Below are 16,461 nucleotides of genomic sequence, written 5' to 3'. Positions count from 1 at the left end.
AATCAGAGGGCTGTAGCACAGTATGTAAACTGGTTTTCACCACAAGGTGGGGCAAAATAAATGCATCAAAGCAACTGACTTAATCCAATTTGAAACCAGTAACTTAACCGAAATTCTGTGTGATGCACAAAGCATGTGGTCTTAGGTTCTCTTTTTCACCTACTTCCATCAGTCCTGCAAGTAGCTACATGTGTGGTTATTGTAGCAGTCTCTTGACTTCAGGTTTCAGCTATTGTGCTTTACCAATAAGCAGTGGGAATTTCTTACTACCTCCCCTCACCTTTTCTAGTCAGTTCCTCTTTCTAAGATTTTTTTTTTTCAAGTAGCATTAGTTATTGTGTCCATTTTATTTTATATTATGCACTCATAGTATCATGTTTCTGGAGAAACTTGAAAAGCCCATGTATGTCTCATGTGCTAATTATTCTACATTTAGAAGAGTAGAAGGACTACAACTTGTTTCATTAGATATACATTATGTAAAATTGCATTTGAAATAGGTAAAGACATATTAGTTAGGCATACAGTGGTTCTGATCACAGCTTTTTTCATCTTTGATGTAGATGATTGCCAATTGCTGTAAGTCTCTCAGGACTCTCTAAATGGCAAAACCCAGCTGTTATTTGCAAAGGTGCTTTTCCATCCTAGTTACCAGCAGCTTCACTTACATGTACCACTAGATAGCCAACCCTCTGTTGGACTTAAGTTCTTTGGCCTCAGCTGTGTATTTTCTGTCATTTTAGAAACTCTTTGCTATACTGACTTGTAGGCTTAAACCGTCAAAATACTGGGGAAGTAATGATGTTCAGAATATGCTCGTAAATTAATAAATTGTGAACTTTGCTGGCCTAAACTCAGCAATTCCAAGCTCATCAGAATCTTAAGGCATGCAATTGCTGTAATTTAAATCTTGATTTAACTTAAAATAATCTTCAATGATACATTGACTGCATTTTCCCACTGGTCTAAAAAACTCTTCCTTAAGTAAGGAAACAAGTTCCTGTCCTAAGGCTGAGGCTGTTTCCAGTTGAAGCAGGACTGCCTTTTTCCTAGTCCCTGTCTGTCTTATTCAGCAAAGAATTTGTTTCCTTCCCCGGTGCAGTGGACATACTTAGTCATGTACTAGATGCTTTTACACTGTAAGGTGGACACACTGAAGGCAAACGAAGAAAGATATAACTGCAAGATAAAATGCCCTTTGCTTTGCCACGGCGCACTGATCACTTAGGACCATATTTAAAACGTAAAACTTCTTATGTGCCCCAAGTTTAACAGATGAGCTGTGTTTGGTGACTTTGCCTGCTCCCAGTTTGCTTTGGTTAATGCTTCATGTTGTCTTAACCTCTTCTTTTACAGTGCATTTCCTTAAGACAGTGAAAATACGAAAATGCTTTTAGGGTCAAACAGATATATTGAACTTTTCTGAAACTTTGGTTTGCCAAACTTACCTTGTTGAACTTTGCAAAAAATGGCAAATAATTTTTGTGTCAAGCTGTTGGTTTCCCCAAGATACCAGGATGCTGACCAAATGAGGCAAACTGGTGTCTCAGGGCAGAAGAAAGGGCTTGTTGCTGGGTAGCTTGCAGAGCTGTATGTGACTCACTTGAGTGCTGCCCATGAATATTTTAAATACCTTGGTTTAACTCTGTCTTGTTAAGTTGGATTTCTTATCATGGGCGTTGATAAAGTAGGTCTTGTTCCTCTGCAGCCTAGCTCTTACCAATGCTACAAGGGAGGAATGAGTTGTACAAAGGGGTGTCGAAGGCATAGGTCATGAGTTAGATTCTAGACACTCTAATGCAGAAAGTCTTCCAATTAGGAATTAAAAGATGATGCATGTCAGGCCATATAGATACTGGATACCACAGAATACTCAGGGCCAAGAAAAAGTATCAAGTAGATGGCAAATTAGTGAACTGACTGGTCTTAAAACAAAGAAGCAAAGTGCCCCCTGCCCCAAACTATTAAAACAAGAAAACCTTAGTAAGTTAATAATTAAGTATTAATTAGCAAGCAGGATAAAGTACCCAGAAAGATAAAGCTTCTGGTTTTGAGGGGAGAGAAAATAAAAACTTGAAATACTGTTTTGGAAAGAAGTTAATCAAGTACATGTCAGATGTGATGAAGGAGATGACAATTCCCAGTGTCATGCTATTGCCAAGGAATTTATTGTCAGGAGGTTTGTGTTGTAATCATGCCAACATCATCCAGACCTGTGCCCAGTGTGTGCAGAAAATAGTTTCAAAACCAACAGAAGCAATTGAAAAAGGCTTATGAAGTACAGGAAAACCAAGAAGCAGCTTTTTGGCCTCGAAACTTGATGCAGTAGGATTTAATGCTCATGTCTAGATGTTATATTATGTTATTTTTCTGTAAAGAAGTATAAGGACCAGAGCAGCAAGAGATTTCTGGTATGTCTGTGTTGAATGTAAGGTGAAGGTTGAATAAGCTGGGCTAAATTAGGTGGTGGTCATGAGTCTATAAAAGGGCAAGCACAGATGGGCAAATTAGTTGAGACCTTTTGAACAACTGCCCGTCTATCTTCCATGCTTCAGCCATCCTGTCTTTAATACTCAAGTATAATTCACACCATAATGTTGCTTTAGATGGAACTCTCACACTGTGGAAGTAGGTCTTGCTTCTGCATCTTAGAGGATTGATGGCTTCCTTTTCCACACAAAGCATTGTTCTCACTGTCTTTTTCATTTGGCCTAAATAGAGCATAATGTTTCTACTGAGTGGGTGTAATGTTCTCCCAGCCTCTTGTGTCATCCACCACCACTGTGGGTGGAGCAAGTCAGTGAAATTCATGTGGTGCAATGAATGGTCCTGGGATAAGAGGACTGCATATAGAAATTACACTTTAAAAAAACCAAAAAATTAAACCAAAAAGAACTCCAAAACCCTACTTTGGGTGATCTCTTTTCCAAATTGAAAATGATAAAACTGTTTTGCACTGTGAGAGAGGTGCCCATGGGCCCTTGTAGTTATGGATTCATTAACCAGATACTTCTTAATCCATGACTGAAACATCTAGAAAGGCCATAGAATAAGTATCTGGGCTTCTGCTTGTTTTGTTTCAGTTGCTGGGACAGAGTAGTCCTGAACGATAAACTATAGAAATAAGTATCCTAACAGCAGTTGCTTTTCATTTTTCAGTATGTGGTTAGTTACCTTGCAGTTGGTGTGTGTAGTACAAGAATCACAATTTATGGGAAGATACGACAGTAGAAGCCTAAACATTTCTGATGTATAAAAAAAACTAAACATGGAAACTGGTAGGACTGGGAATAAGTATATTTTATGACACTGAGTAGTTTTGAATAGTTTACCTTTGGTGTCTACTTGACAAGTGTTAAGCCAAGTATTACACAATTAACTCAAACTGACAAATCTCTGGTATCATTTGAGAAAGTAGGTGTTTAAAATTAGACTTATCGTACTTTATAGCTACTTGAAGGCTTCTTTTTCTATAAGTACAGTACTGAGTAGTCTTCTTTGGGTCTGGACATCTCTGCAACTTAGTTAAAAGAGTTCTTGTTTACTTACATATTCCTTCACAAAGAGGTGGAGGAAAAATTACACAGTTGCATACTTTTTTTAAAAGAAAAATCAAGGGAATAGAACATATCAAGCTTTTATTTCCAGCTGAAATTATTTGAGTCTGAAGTTTTGGCATGAAAAGCTAATGATAGCTGCTAATTTAATTTATTTTACTATTATGGAAATCTTGGGAAGGAAGGGATACAGCAAAAATTAGAACTTTCATGTATGTAAAATTCTAAATATTAATTTGGGTGTGTACTTCTGTATTTTAGAAATGCTATTGAAGTCTCTACCAGTGATTTTGGGAGAACAAGGCAGTAGTGTTCATGTTAAATCAGAAAAAACAAATTGTGGGTCAAATAACAAAGCTATGTTATGTCAACCTCTCCATACTAGGTTTTAAAGGCTTTTTTTGTGGATGAGACAATGCTTCATATGTACATCAGTTCAGATATGCAAGCCTACTGCACAAAGCTCTAGCTGTTGCTGGTGTTGCAGAGCAGGGAATCAGATTTTGAAAGAAGTCATATTAAAAATGCTTCAGATCTAGAAGAGTGAGTGTGCAACTTTGCAGAAAAAACCTGCTATTGGCATATTTTCAGTAGTTTTACTAACAAATCTGAGAGGGTGGGCAGTCGGAGAAACAAAGTAGAAAATAATTTGCTCTTAGTATCTGCCCAAACAATCTTCAGTTTCATAACAACTTGTATTCTTCAAGCACTTCTATGCATAGAACAGAAACACACATTTTTATAAGGTTATCCATTTAATAGTTGCCTTTTCCTTTAGTATAATTGAGCAAATGATAAACCAACTTGTTCAGACGTGAGCAGTGTTAGACTGAGCAGAAAACAGTCAAAAACCGATCCTGGCACTAAATGGGCTGAAGCTGAAAATATTTGTTATCTTTGGAAGGTATAGGTAGTTGGAGAACTTGCCAGGTATGATGAACTTTGCTCTATTCTCTTACAAGATGTGTCTGTGGGTCAGCTTCAATTTATTGGAAAGAAATTCCATGAACTAACTTTTTTCCTTCTGATACTGAAAGGCACAGAAGTTGCAAGACTTATCTCTGCTTTGTGATTAGTGAGGGCTGATCCACTGAGGTGGATTCTGAAGCATTATGGTGAGTAGCAATGACTTTCCTTCAGAGGACTCCAGTAGCCAGATTAGAGCAAGAGACCTGGAATGTGGAACAGGCTGGTACACTACTGCAAACCTGTCCCTTACAGAACTGGTGACACAAGTGGGCCATTCTAAAACAGCCCAGCCACGGTTTGTATCTGAAGCACCAGGTAGTTTTACTGACTTGGGCTGCAGCTGGTGGGTGGCTTGTACAGGGCCAGAACAGATTTCCTAAACCAAAAGGAAATGTTTTGGAAGCTTTTTAGTCTATAGCCCTCAGCAGTAGACTTGTCCATGAGGAGCTCAACTTCCTTTTAGAAAGAAATGTGTTTCCCAAGTGTTTTTAAAATTTTGGGGTGAGCAGTGGCTTTACGAGGAGGTCACATCCTTCCACATGCAGATTTCTTTAGTTTTAGTATTGAGTTCCATGTAGGCAAAATATATATAGGCAAAATTTTTATTTTTATATAGAACAATTAATTTTTTATTGTATTTTGTTATTGAAATTTTATTTATATATGGATTACTTTGTATATTAAAAACTTAGATAAATTTTATGTACAGTTGCTTATTTCCATGTACTTATTAGATCCTTTATTCAGTGTGTGGTTTGTATATGTAATAAAGATGCAGCTTGGAAGTAATTTCTATAATAGTGATCAAGAAAAACTTATACTCTTAATGTTGGGTAAGAACACTGAAGTAGATTTCAAATGACACAAACTGACAGTATGGATTAATTCTTGGATGCAGCAGAATCTAAGCTTTTGGGAAAAAAACCTGCAGTGTCATTTCAACCTAATACCTTAAGTTTGCTGTTGTCAGACACTGCAACTGAAGCACTGCAATTGGTGTTTTGGACCTAACCACTCTGGAATTCCCTTTCAGTGCATTAAAAGTATTGAATGAACAACACTGAACTTGTGTGAGTGGACAAAGTGGGGCTAATATCAGCAGGCCAAAGCCTTGTAGAACTGTCATCTCTTGAGATATGCATAGTGTTCTAGGATTTCTGATTAACGGTAGCATTTGCAAATGGATTAGATCTTTTTAAACTTTTAAGTAGTGACACTTTCAAAGATGTGGAGTTCTTGTTTAAATCTCCTTTTTTCCCCCTCCTTAGTTGAACCTGTTGTGAGCTTAAAGAAAGGACCAAACCCTCTAATAGATGGCGCAAATAGGACAGTAGCAGCCACTTGTACCGCAGCCACTGGAAAACCTGCTGCGCAGATTGACTGGGAAGGAGGCCTTGGTGAAATGGAATCCACCTCTACTTTGTTTCCAAATGAAACAGTGACAGTTGTAAGCCACTATGTGATTGTCCCTACACGATTTGCAAGAGGAAGACACATAACTTGTGTTGTGAGGCACCCCACCTTTGAAAAGGAGATACGGTACCCTTACATGTTGGACATACAGTGTAAGTATTCTGTGAGGTAATTACTCCTGGTTTGTATCTTGCGACTTCCCCCTTAATCACTGTACATCTTCCATGGGAAGGAGATGAGCACTTTCTGCTTCAGGAAAATAGAAACTGTATAGAAAAGCTGTGATAAGAGGCAGGTCAGGCAAGAGTAAAAGCTTAGGGTTTCTGTATTGAAAATAAAATCATTAAGCTAGAATATTGTTACATTTCTACTGTTTTGGATATTGAATCATGGGTAAACATGAGGGTTGATCCAAAACCTGTTTATAGTGTCTTACAATTTTAGCAGTATTAGAAAAGAATGCTAATGAAAATCCACGTATGGGATGCTAAGTTGAAAATAGGTCTTGTGGTTGTCAGTAAGTTACTTTCAGATTATTCACCAAGCTTTGTCCACTCTAACTAGAACAAGGAAACAGGAACATAATACGTACATGCCTAGTGTTTGTTATTCAGCTTCAGATTGCTCATATAATTCATACCTGCACCAGGCTTCTTTAAAAAATGTATGGCTTTTAAAAGACATGAATACAAAGCAAGGTGGCTTACAAGGTTGCTTAGTTAAAACCAATTAAGACAAGTAAGCTTTAGGCATGTGATCCCTTTCTGTTAGACAGTGCATATTTGAACAAAACCAACTATTTTCATGTTGTTCCTTTGGTGTCCTGTCTTGGCTGTGTGCTGCTTTAAAGTTCCTAAATTACAGAAGTCTGTCAGTTCAAGTAGAACAAAGGTAGTGGCTGAAAAAAGTAGACTTGGCTGTTTTGATTTGACTAGAATTTGATTTTGGCTTGGTTTTGTTCTGTTTGGTAAAGAATCACTTATTTTGGCATAAAATAGTGATTAGCACTGCTTTATTTCATTGGTCTTGAAATAAAGTTCTAGATTGGAGGGTCATTGACATAGAAATAAAACTGAAGAGGATTTGTATTGTCTCAAACAGTGAATAAAATAATTGTTTCCTGTTGAAAACAAAGTGAGGGTGCAAGCTGGTCTTCAATATTTTCATCTGAGATTACTGTTAATGTATGTTTCAGAATTTCTAACAAGGTTGTATAGTAAGGTACACAGCAACAAGTGAGAAGCTGTGTGTGCTCTTCAGTCTTCTGACACTTATTAGCTTTTGCAACTGCTTCTCTATTTCGGCTCCAGAGCATATCCCAAATCATACTAGTTTGTCTGTTCCTTGGCTTTTAAATATTTTTCCAACGCCTCTCTGAAATCACCTCCTGGCTTTTTAGAGCCATAACACTATTCTACATTTTGATGCCAATGGATAATTTAATCTTTATAGTTGGCATCTGTGAACTTTTTGGTGATTTCTTAATTACCTGGTTTCTCCCAAGGTTGTTTCTGATCCTTTGCTGAAGTTTTTTAGTGAGAAGTAGTTCTAAGTTACCATTCCTCCTTCCCAAAAACATGAAACTGATTCTTTTTTTCTGAAGTCCTCTCACTTTATCAAGGTGCTGTGTGGTTGCTGAAAACACACTGGGAAAGTTGCACTGATTAAAACAATTTGTTCATTGCTGCATATTAATGTTGTAGCTTGGAACTGTATCATGCTCTCTGTATATTTTGATGGTGGTCTGTACATTAAAAGCAAAAAGGCAACCAACAACTAAATTGCACACCAAAAAAAAAAAAAAAAAAAAAAAAACCCGGGAAAAAAGTACCTATCTGTTCTTTCAATGTTACACGTGATTTGTTTTTAATGTAAAAATTGTGATTGTTCATAGATGATTTTTTTTTTTTGTCAGATGCCCCAGAAGTTTCAGTAACTGGCTATGATGGAAACTGGTTCATTGGAAGAGGAAATGTTCAGCTCAAATGTAATGCCGATGCAAATCCATTACCCATGGAATTTATGTGGACCAGGTAAATATTTATGAAAAGGGACTTGGCACGTGATTCAAGTGGTATAATCACTTTGCTTACAGTAAATGCATGTTTTGAAAACAAAGAGTATGTGACTTGTGTTGGTCATATTGGTTTTATTCAGCTTTTTAAAAGGAGAATACAAGATGTGTATTTGTATGAATACAGGTGAGTGGATATCTTGTAAATTTATGTGCCTAAACAGTTTGTCATAACTCTCAGGGTAAAGTCTCTTTAGTTACTCAAGGTAGACTGAGCTCTGTGTGTTGCAGCATGTAGAGCAAAGGCCAATAACTCTAATAAGGATCCAACTATTATTTACATATGCCTCTAATAAAAAAATTTTAAAGCTTACATATCATCCACATTTCATGAATCTGTGGACTCCCATCCCAGGCTTAGCTCAAAATCACTGTGATGAGAAATTTCAGCACATAAAAATTCCTCTGTTTAAAAAAAGCCCCCAACAGCTGTACCATTTGCTTCTTCAGATGCACTAGGTTCTCAGTTCTCTCATTTGAATTTGAAACATATGTGAGAACTAATCAATACTACAAATGTTCACAATTCTAGAAGAAATGAACCTCTTTAAATAGATTTAAAGCCATTCAAGCTTCAAAGATCACTGTTAGACTTCCTAAACTTAAAATGGAAGAAACATTTACGGGAAATCTAAATTTTCTGGAATAAACCTTGTATGCCTTTCTGAGCAACAACAAAACCCATTGAAAAATCTGTAGTACTGGTGAATAAGAAACTTCATATGTGGGTGGGGGGGGGAAATCCATGTAAAAGAAGGGTAGCTTGAGCTTGGAGAAGTACTGTGTTGAACTGTGTGCTGTTTGACTGGTGTCAGATTACAATAGGTTGTAGAACTATCTTAGACACCAGTTTTATCCCTTGGAATCCAAGATGGCATTGTATTCACTGGGATAGTGATATTTTCATGGTTAGGAATATTTTTAAATGTTGCGTGTGTGAGAATTTTATTAGGATAGAGCTTTCAAACCACTTGACTGTTTTTGTAATATTTCTTGAAATAAATACTTCTGGTACTATCAATTATGAAGTATGTGCCTGATTACTTTTATCAGCACTATGCAGCTGAAGAAAATCTGGGTAATAATCACAGCAAAGGACTAGGAATCTAGTCTTGAACCACATTTTCTGAAGATTGCATTTAGTGTTAAATGTGAAGTGTTTGTTTCTTTTCCTTTGAGTACCTGTTTTAAAGTGATGGCTGCCTTTTTGTTCAATACTACCTAAAAAAATCACGCTTGCTAAATGATTTCAAGATACTGTCATCTAGTGATCTAGTTTTGAATATTGATTTAGGCCTGCTTGGCTGTTAATAGGTACTTAGATGAATCAAAATGGATTTCAATAGCATGGAATTACTCAGGTGTTTAATGGACAGTTGGCAGCTCTGTTAGAATCGTTCCAGGGCCCTTTCCCCTTTTTCTCTTGTGTTTACACAGTTGTTACTACAATCTCAGGCAGAATTGTACAGGGAAATGATAGACTTAGAAAAGTCAGTTCATAAAAAATAATTTTTTCAACCAATTGTTTTCCCAGGTGTATCACCAAGTACCACATTCCATTTCAGTGCTGTAATTTAGACAGAAGAGTGATGGGAGATAAGAAAAGGCAGTTCAGGAGAGGAGAATCTGCTTGAATTCTTGCTCAGAAGTTATAGTCACAATGTCCTCTAAATTAAGAATGTATGGACAGAAATATCTACTGGATGCAAATGAACAAGTAGCTAATCCTGACAGCAGAAATGCTTCTTAGTTAGACTGTTAGTTTTCAGAGCTTGGGTTGTCCTGTTCCTCCAAGTTCTTTTGAGATGTTGTTTTCTTAGCTGTAGTAGTGTTGATTCTAGACAGCTTGCTAGTTCCAGCAGATCTGACATTTAAAGGATTTGGTCCAGAAATTAAATACTGAGTAAACCTTCAGGTGTACACTGAGAATATTGAAGGAAAGCCGACTGGAAGTGTCAGAGCATAGTAAAAAATTCATTCTGTAGATTATTGGCAATATTATTTTAAACGCCTTCTGTTTAAACTAGTTGTAAATATACACATTTGAAATATGACTGTTCTTTTAGGTTGGATGGACAATGGCCTGAAGGACTGTTGGCTGTTAACAATACCCTGCAATTCAGCAGCCCTCTGACTTATAACTACACTGGGACTTACATCTGTAAGGTGACTAATGCCCTTGGTCAGAAAAGTGATCAGAAGACTATCTACATATTAGGTAAGTCTTACTTCTTCGCAAAGACAGTATGTTAACTTGGAAAATTTTTTTTGCCAGTGATTGAATTAGCAAACTGAAGAGCCAGTTGTTGCATTAAATATACGAAAAATATATGCTTTTTGTGTGAAAAGCCATTGAAAGTGTGGATTTAAAAGCTACGGCACAATTTGGGATTAAACTAACTCTTGAATAACAAATTACAGTGGAAATTCTTATGGTTAAGGTGCTTCTGAGATCATCACTTTTTCTTGGTAGTTTAACCTTTTGTTGTGGTGTCAGCCTGTGTTTGACAAGACACATTGGCTGCAATAAGTAGTACCTTGTTTGTAATAAATTGAGAAAACAGATGTTTGTGGAAGGGGAACAATTTCGTTTAGAAAAGCTAAAGATGCTGTTTTAAGGAAGTTAGGGTTATGGTCTGAATGTGTGCATTTTACACCAGTTATTTGTGTCATTTTCTTGGTGTGCAGATACCCAGTAATCATCAAGTTAAATACTTCATGCAGAACTTGCTGATCTACTTAGTACCATATAGTGAATTTGTGTGTCTGTGTAGCACTGCTGCTGTTGGAACATGCATCCTTGCATCATTAACACAATGTAATTAATGTTTTATTGTGACACCTTTTTTGTGAAAGAGCATTAAGTAAATTAGCTTGATCAATAAATGCTAGTATTATAGGGGGTTTGAAGGAAGATAATAGACATGAAAATAAAACGTCATTCTGTTGTGTTGCTGCTTTTCAGTAAGTTCTTGACATTAGTTTTTTAATTAAGCAAATTAAGTGTCAGAGCACATGTTAGCACATGTTGGCCTGTTAGAGAGTGCAGAGATGGTAAAAGAAACATAAATGACTTCTTTCTTAAAACTCCATATGAACACTTGAGAGTTAAAATGAAAACGAGAATATAAGACTAAAACTATAAGATGTTTGAAAACACATCAGTCAGAATGCACTTTTGACAGTTTTCCGCATCTTTAGAATGAAAGATAATGTTGAAGTCAGTGATATAACAACACTGTAGGCCACTGTGGATAGCTAGTAAGTTCTAATTAACTGTCTAGTCAATGAGCTAGTTAACTGGAAACTTATAAATAGTTTGAGACAGTTGAATTACTTGTAAACGACTTAATAGCTAGAATTTTATATAATTCAAAAGATTTCAAGTGCTGCAAATTGTTATGAAAGTTATTTCTGTGAGAGTTACTTTTGGATGTTTTGGTTCTAAGGCTGCTTCTCTGGAGAAGACTTCATGGCTGCATAGCAGTCTCAAAACAATTACAAAAACTGGCACATTGTAAGAAATATCAATTCAAAAAATTAGAAAATCATATTAAATAGGGTAAAATTTTTGACTCGAATATAACTTTCAAATACACTTGCTCAAAAAATAATAATGCAGTTTATAGCTCTGTTCTCAGCCCTATTCTATATCTAAGGAATGGGGAAAAGTTTTAGATCTTCCGAGTCCACTATTATTCAAGTTGTGAGTTCTGTAAATATTATGTGCTGTAAATAGACTTCGTACTTTTTACCATGACGTCATGCATAAAAATTAAAGGTTGTCATTCAAATTATGTTTTCAACTAACAGACTAAAACAGGCCAACCAGGAAATCATAATATTTCCTAAAATGAATCAAGTTTTTGAAAAGCAGGGTAGGCATACAGGCTAGTTGGGCAGTGGTGATGATTTATGTTCTAGCCTAATTCAAATTTTACAGAGTTTAAACCAGCTCAGTGCAGAGATAGTTAAGCTTCAGCAGTTGGCATTTGCTGTGGACTGATGGACACTGTTTATGTGTGTGCTGCTTTTCAGCTGTGCTCAGCAACTTGGTTTTACTGTAGCAATTTAACTGCAATTAGCAAACCTTAGCTGTTTTGAGGGAGCAACAAAACTGAGCCTCACTTAGTGTGCAGAATCGCACAGGGTCATGGTTCTACCAGTTAGGTGCACCAGTAACAATAAAGGTTTTAGCTGACAGTAAATTTCAGTCTTTAAGAGTGTTATGTTGATCATGCTGACAAAATGATTAAAAACACTGTGTATAAACTTTTTGTATATATGAGACTTGATAAAAACAGGAGAGGTGAAGCAGTTATTAGTGTAACACCTGTATTGTTCTCAGAAACAAATACTAAGTACGTTCTATTGTAACTCTTAAGAATAGCTTTTCAACGTGATTGGTTCTTTAATTGAAATGCCCTTAAATGATGCAGGATGGGCAAGTGACTAATAATCAATCCACTTACCACCTGTAATATTTGACTTAACTCACCAGGTATCTATTAATAGTAAACATGGCAGTGATGTACTGTAGAGCAATAAGCTGAAATAATCAGTTAGCTTATTTTTCCATCTGTGCTCTTAGCCACTGTATAAAACTTGGCATAAAATGTAAACTGAAACTTGGAAGTTAACAGACAAAGCTGTACAATCACACCATCTTTCAAATTTTAATTATGAAGCTGTCAAAAACGATTTATTAAGTTAATGTTTCTGAACAGTCACCATGCTCGTAGTTGTTAAGCTTTTTAACTGCTAGAAAAAAATACCTATTAAGTTGAAATGTGTTGTAGGTTTGGAATGTAGCTGAGCAAAAGATTGGTTTTGGTCCTGATATTCATTGTTAAAAAAGTCAAAGCTATATTTTTAATAAGTTCTGTTGTGCTCCTTAATCTTGTTAATAATCTTGAAGTGAAATACAGAAATAAAAGAGTAGTAGTTGACAGGAACTAAATAGTATCTTCAGCTTCCAGCTTCAGGAGATTCTACATCATTTTTGAAGTGTGATACTTCTTTTTATATTGCATTTAAGGCACCACTATTTTTGCAATTTTTATTATTACAATGATGTAAAACTAAACTTTTTCCATAGTTGTCCAGCAAAAGCAAGTCATGCTCCTAGTGGAGTTCAAGCATTGAAGTAAGTTTTCCAAAACATGCTGTCAGTTTGATATATAAAGCACTTCCTTGTAGAATATTGATTTACTCAGTTTTCTTACCCAAGGAATTGAATTTTGTTTTCTTGACTCTGTGTTTTCACCTTCATGTTGTTTACTGAGGCTTTCCCTTTCTCCTCTTGCAAGGCAGAGGTGACCTGTGAGGCTTGCATTAAGGTTGGAACATAATTCTTCTGTCACGACAGCCTTTGGAAGAGATTATTTTTGTTAAAAGTAAAGCCAGCCTTTGTTAGGCAGCAATCCTAGAAAGGTGTTTTTTGTAAGCACAGGGGGTCACCTTCTTGTAGAGTGGACACTGTGAGGATTAACATAGCAGAGACTGATCATTGGTTTTAGGTTTTGCTGCTTCATATATTAACCTCTGTTCTGAGATTGCCTTGTGAATACGGGCACTCTTTTATTTTCTAAATTACATATTGGAGGGATGTTGACAAACTGCTCTTTAGCAGAGAGCTTTTGCTCCCTGGTTTAGCAGGCTTTGAATTTTCAGTGGTCTTCCTGAATATTCTTCCATGCTGGAGGTTACAAAAATAATGTTTCTCTTGTGTCCCAAAAAAATACCAAAGTCTTTTCGTGCATGAAAATCCCAGCTAGAAACCACAAAAGCACACTGAACTTTGAAAGTGGGTGATTGATGAGAGAAACTGTTGATACCAATATTAGTATTATGCTGCCAAAATATGGGTGGGGAAGCACACACTGGAGATAATCCTAAGTAAAATGTTTAGCTCCAGTGTGGAACCTTTGTAGGCAAGACACTGTGGAGAGAGTGTTATGCAGTATCCTCACTGATTACTTGACATTAGAATAGCAGTGGTTGGAGAAAGAAAGAATGATAAATTTCCAAATTATTTGCTCTCATTGGGTCTTCTTCCATGGAAAGCTGACTTTTCCTGCTGTCATAAAGGAGTTGCTACATAAGCTTTTCAGCAGTTGAAAGAGCAAGCTAATTTTTAAGACCTAACTGCACAGAATTATTATTCAATTTTTAAGTACTTAACATCTAAGGATAACTTAGCAAGAACTGCAAGTCAAGACACAGTAGTATGTATGTATCTGTACAAACGTACAAGTAATACATACACAGGCAGGTACTTACCACTAAGTAAAATGGTGTGTGCAAAGAGAGATCTTGTAATTTTTTCAAAGCCAACTCACTTGTGGATTAGAAGTAGTTGATAGCAGATCCTTGTCTTGTAGGAGGCAAAAAAAGGGGACATTTGCATCTTGAATGGTGTGGGATTGTTTTTTGCAAATAGAGAGAACTATTTTTGGTCACTCTGTTGTGGCTTTTGGAACCAGACAGACTTTGACTGTCTATGTTAACACACAGCAACTCTCCAAGGAACCTTTCTTTCCAAAACTTTGTTTCTGTAATGCTTAAATGACAAATTTTAACCCAAGTAAATTGTGACAGTATTGAATTTTCTTACCTGTTGTAGAGCTGGTCACTTAACCTCTCAAATACTTCATAGTGGGACTAAATCCAAAATGGCTTATGGTTTAAGAGTATTGTGTTCTCTTGTTGTTTGTTTGTTTTTTAACAATGATAAGCTGATAATACCAAGACAGGATTTAAACCTAAGGCTTTGAAGATAGTGGTCTGGTTTTTAGGGATGATTCATCCATCTCTTTCTCCTTTCTTCTCTCTGACAGTTGGCATATTGTTGGCTTTGAATTGGCAACAGAAGCAGATGTGAGTCCCAGAAATTTGAAGGATGTAGTGTGGCAGGAGGATTGAAGCGGGGAGATGTAGTGTTTGGGATGCAAAACATGTTATGTTAGTTGGATGCCTCTACTAAACTTAATGGTAGAAACTCCCCTGCCCAAGCTAAGTAGTTGGTATTGTAAGAGCTGAGAAAACTATACCAAGAATAGTCATTTAAAGGAAAAATACAAATATCAAGCTGACACTGTTAAAAGTTGGTACTGACTTTGATGGGAAACATCTGGAAAACAATTAAGAGTGTGAAAACTAAGCAGTGCACTGGGACCATGGTGCTTTAATTTAAGGTGGTATCAGAGCTTCATTTGAAGTCAAGAGCAAGTCTTGCTTTTATTGGCAGAAAACCGTGTCAAAGGCTTTGAAACCAGCTAGGAAATGGAAGGAGACAATTTACTTGCTATATTCATACCAGAAAATTGGGTTTTGCTTTGTTCAATTATGTCTCTTATTTTAATGGGGGTGGTAGCTATGTAAGAGTAGAAGAAATTTTGTTGGGGTCTTTGCTTGTCATCATTATTGCAGGGTACATGCAATAAGGATTTGAACAGGCCCCAGAACATAGTAAGAAACAAAAGCTGAAACCAAGATGTATTTAAAATAAACCCAGGTATTTTCCAGAATTTCTGCTACTTTTAGCTCCCTGACCCACATGGATATTTTAATATGTTGTGCTTTGTGCAACAACAGAAGCCTACATCAGTGAAAGAGACAAGAGCTGTTAAACATCGGTACAAAATAAAGTGTTAAAGGAAGTAATCAGTAGGAAATTGTTGCTTTTGAATAAAGTGCCATATGAAACAAAATTTAAATTATGCCTGTAATGTTTTGTGGAAAGCATTAAGAACTCAAACATGTATCAGTGATTATGTGAAATATTATAGTTAAAGAACTTGCTGAAATGAAATAATATCGTCTTTATAGCCACAGATATGAATGGCATTTTCTTGATCTGGAGATGACACTTTAGATGTTATTTGCAAGCAAAATGTTATGAGGTGGACATAAAACTTTGGCATTCCTCATCTTGAAGTTGTTCTCAATTTGGGAAACTTGCTTGGTACAGGAAGTAAAAAAAATTAGCTTTACATTTGGAAAGCTCTGGGTGACATCAGAAGTGAACTCACATATTCTTAGTTGTAACTGACCTTATAAACAAGAAGGGACACTTTTAATTTTGTCATTCTTCAACAATAAAAAGTACCAAAATAAATAAATCTTAGAGCTATCATGGTTATGTATTGCAGGAATACATATGAACAAATGTTTAATTAATCCGGTGTTTGCAATTGATTTAATATGTTGATTAGTGCTTGTTGGTAATGCAGCTGGACAGCCTGACAACTGGTGGATGAATGGGAAGTTTTGAAGGAAAAACTCTTTGTAAAACACTGGATTTCTAATATATTAATAAGATTGTAATTGCCACTGTGCTTATTTCACATATACCAGGATGCAAATGCTACATCCTTGTGGATGTGGAGAGATAAGACTTAAGACCTCAGTATCAGAGGCTAAACCATTGCAAAGCCAAATTATTAG

At 36.2% G+C, this 16,461-nt stretch overlaps 1 protein-coding gene across 1 annotated transcript in view; it reads left to right on the top strand.

Moving 5' to 3' along the window:
- NECTIN3 (nectin cell adhesion molecule 3) overlaps positions 1-16,461 on the top strand; it is a gene marked incomplete at its 3' end in the record, with an annotated part of 107,662 nt that overhangs the window by 25,195 nt on the left and 66,006 nt on the right. Inside the window, exons 3-5 of the mRNA XM_084201057.1 lie at positions 5,795-6,091; positions 7,855-7,972; positions 10,080-10,231. Coding sequence (XP_084057183.1) covers positions 5,795-6,091; positions 7,855-7,972; positions 10,080-10,231 — 567 coding nt within the window. The remainder of the gene's footprint in view (positions 1-5,794; positions 6,092-7,854; positions 7,973-10,079; positions 10,232-16,461) is intronic.

This window comes from Fringilla coelebs, assembly GCF_963513975.1.
Source record: "Fringilla coelebs genome assembly, chromosome: 2".
Taxonomy (NCBI): Eukaryota; Metazoa; Chordata; class Aves; order Passeriformes; family Fringillidae; genus Fringilla; species Fringilla coelebs.
The sequence above is the reverse complement of the archived record's forward strand: the minus strand, read 5'-3'. Positions and strand labels throughout refer to the sequence as shown.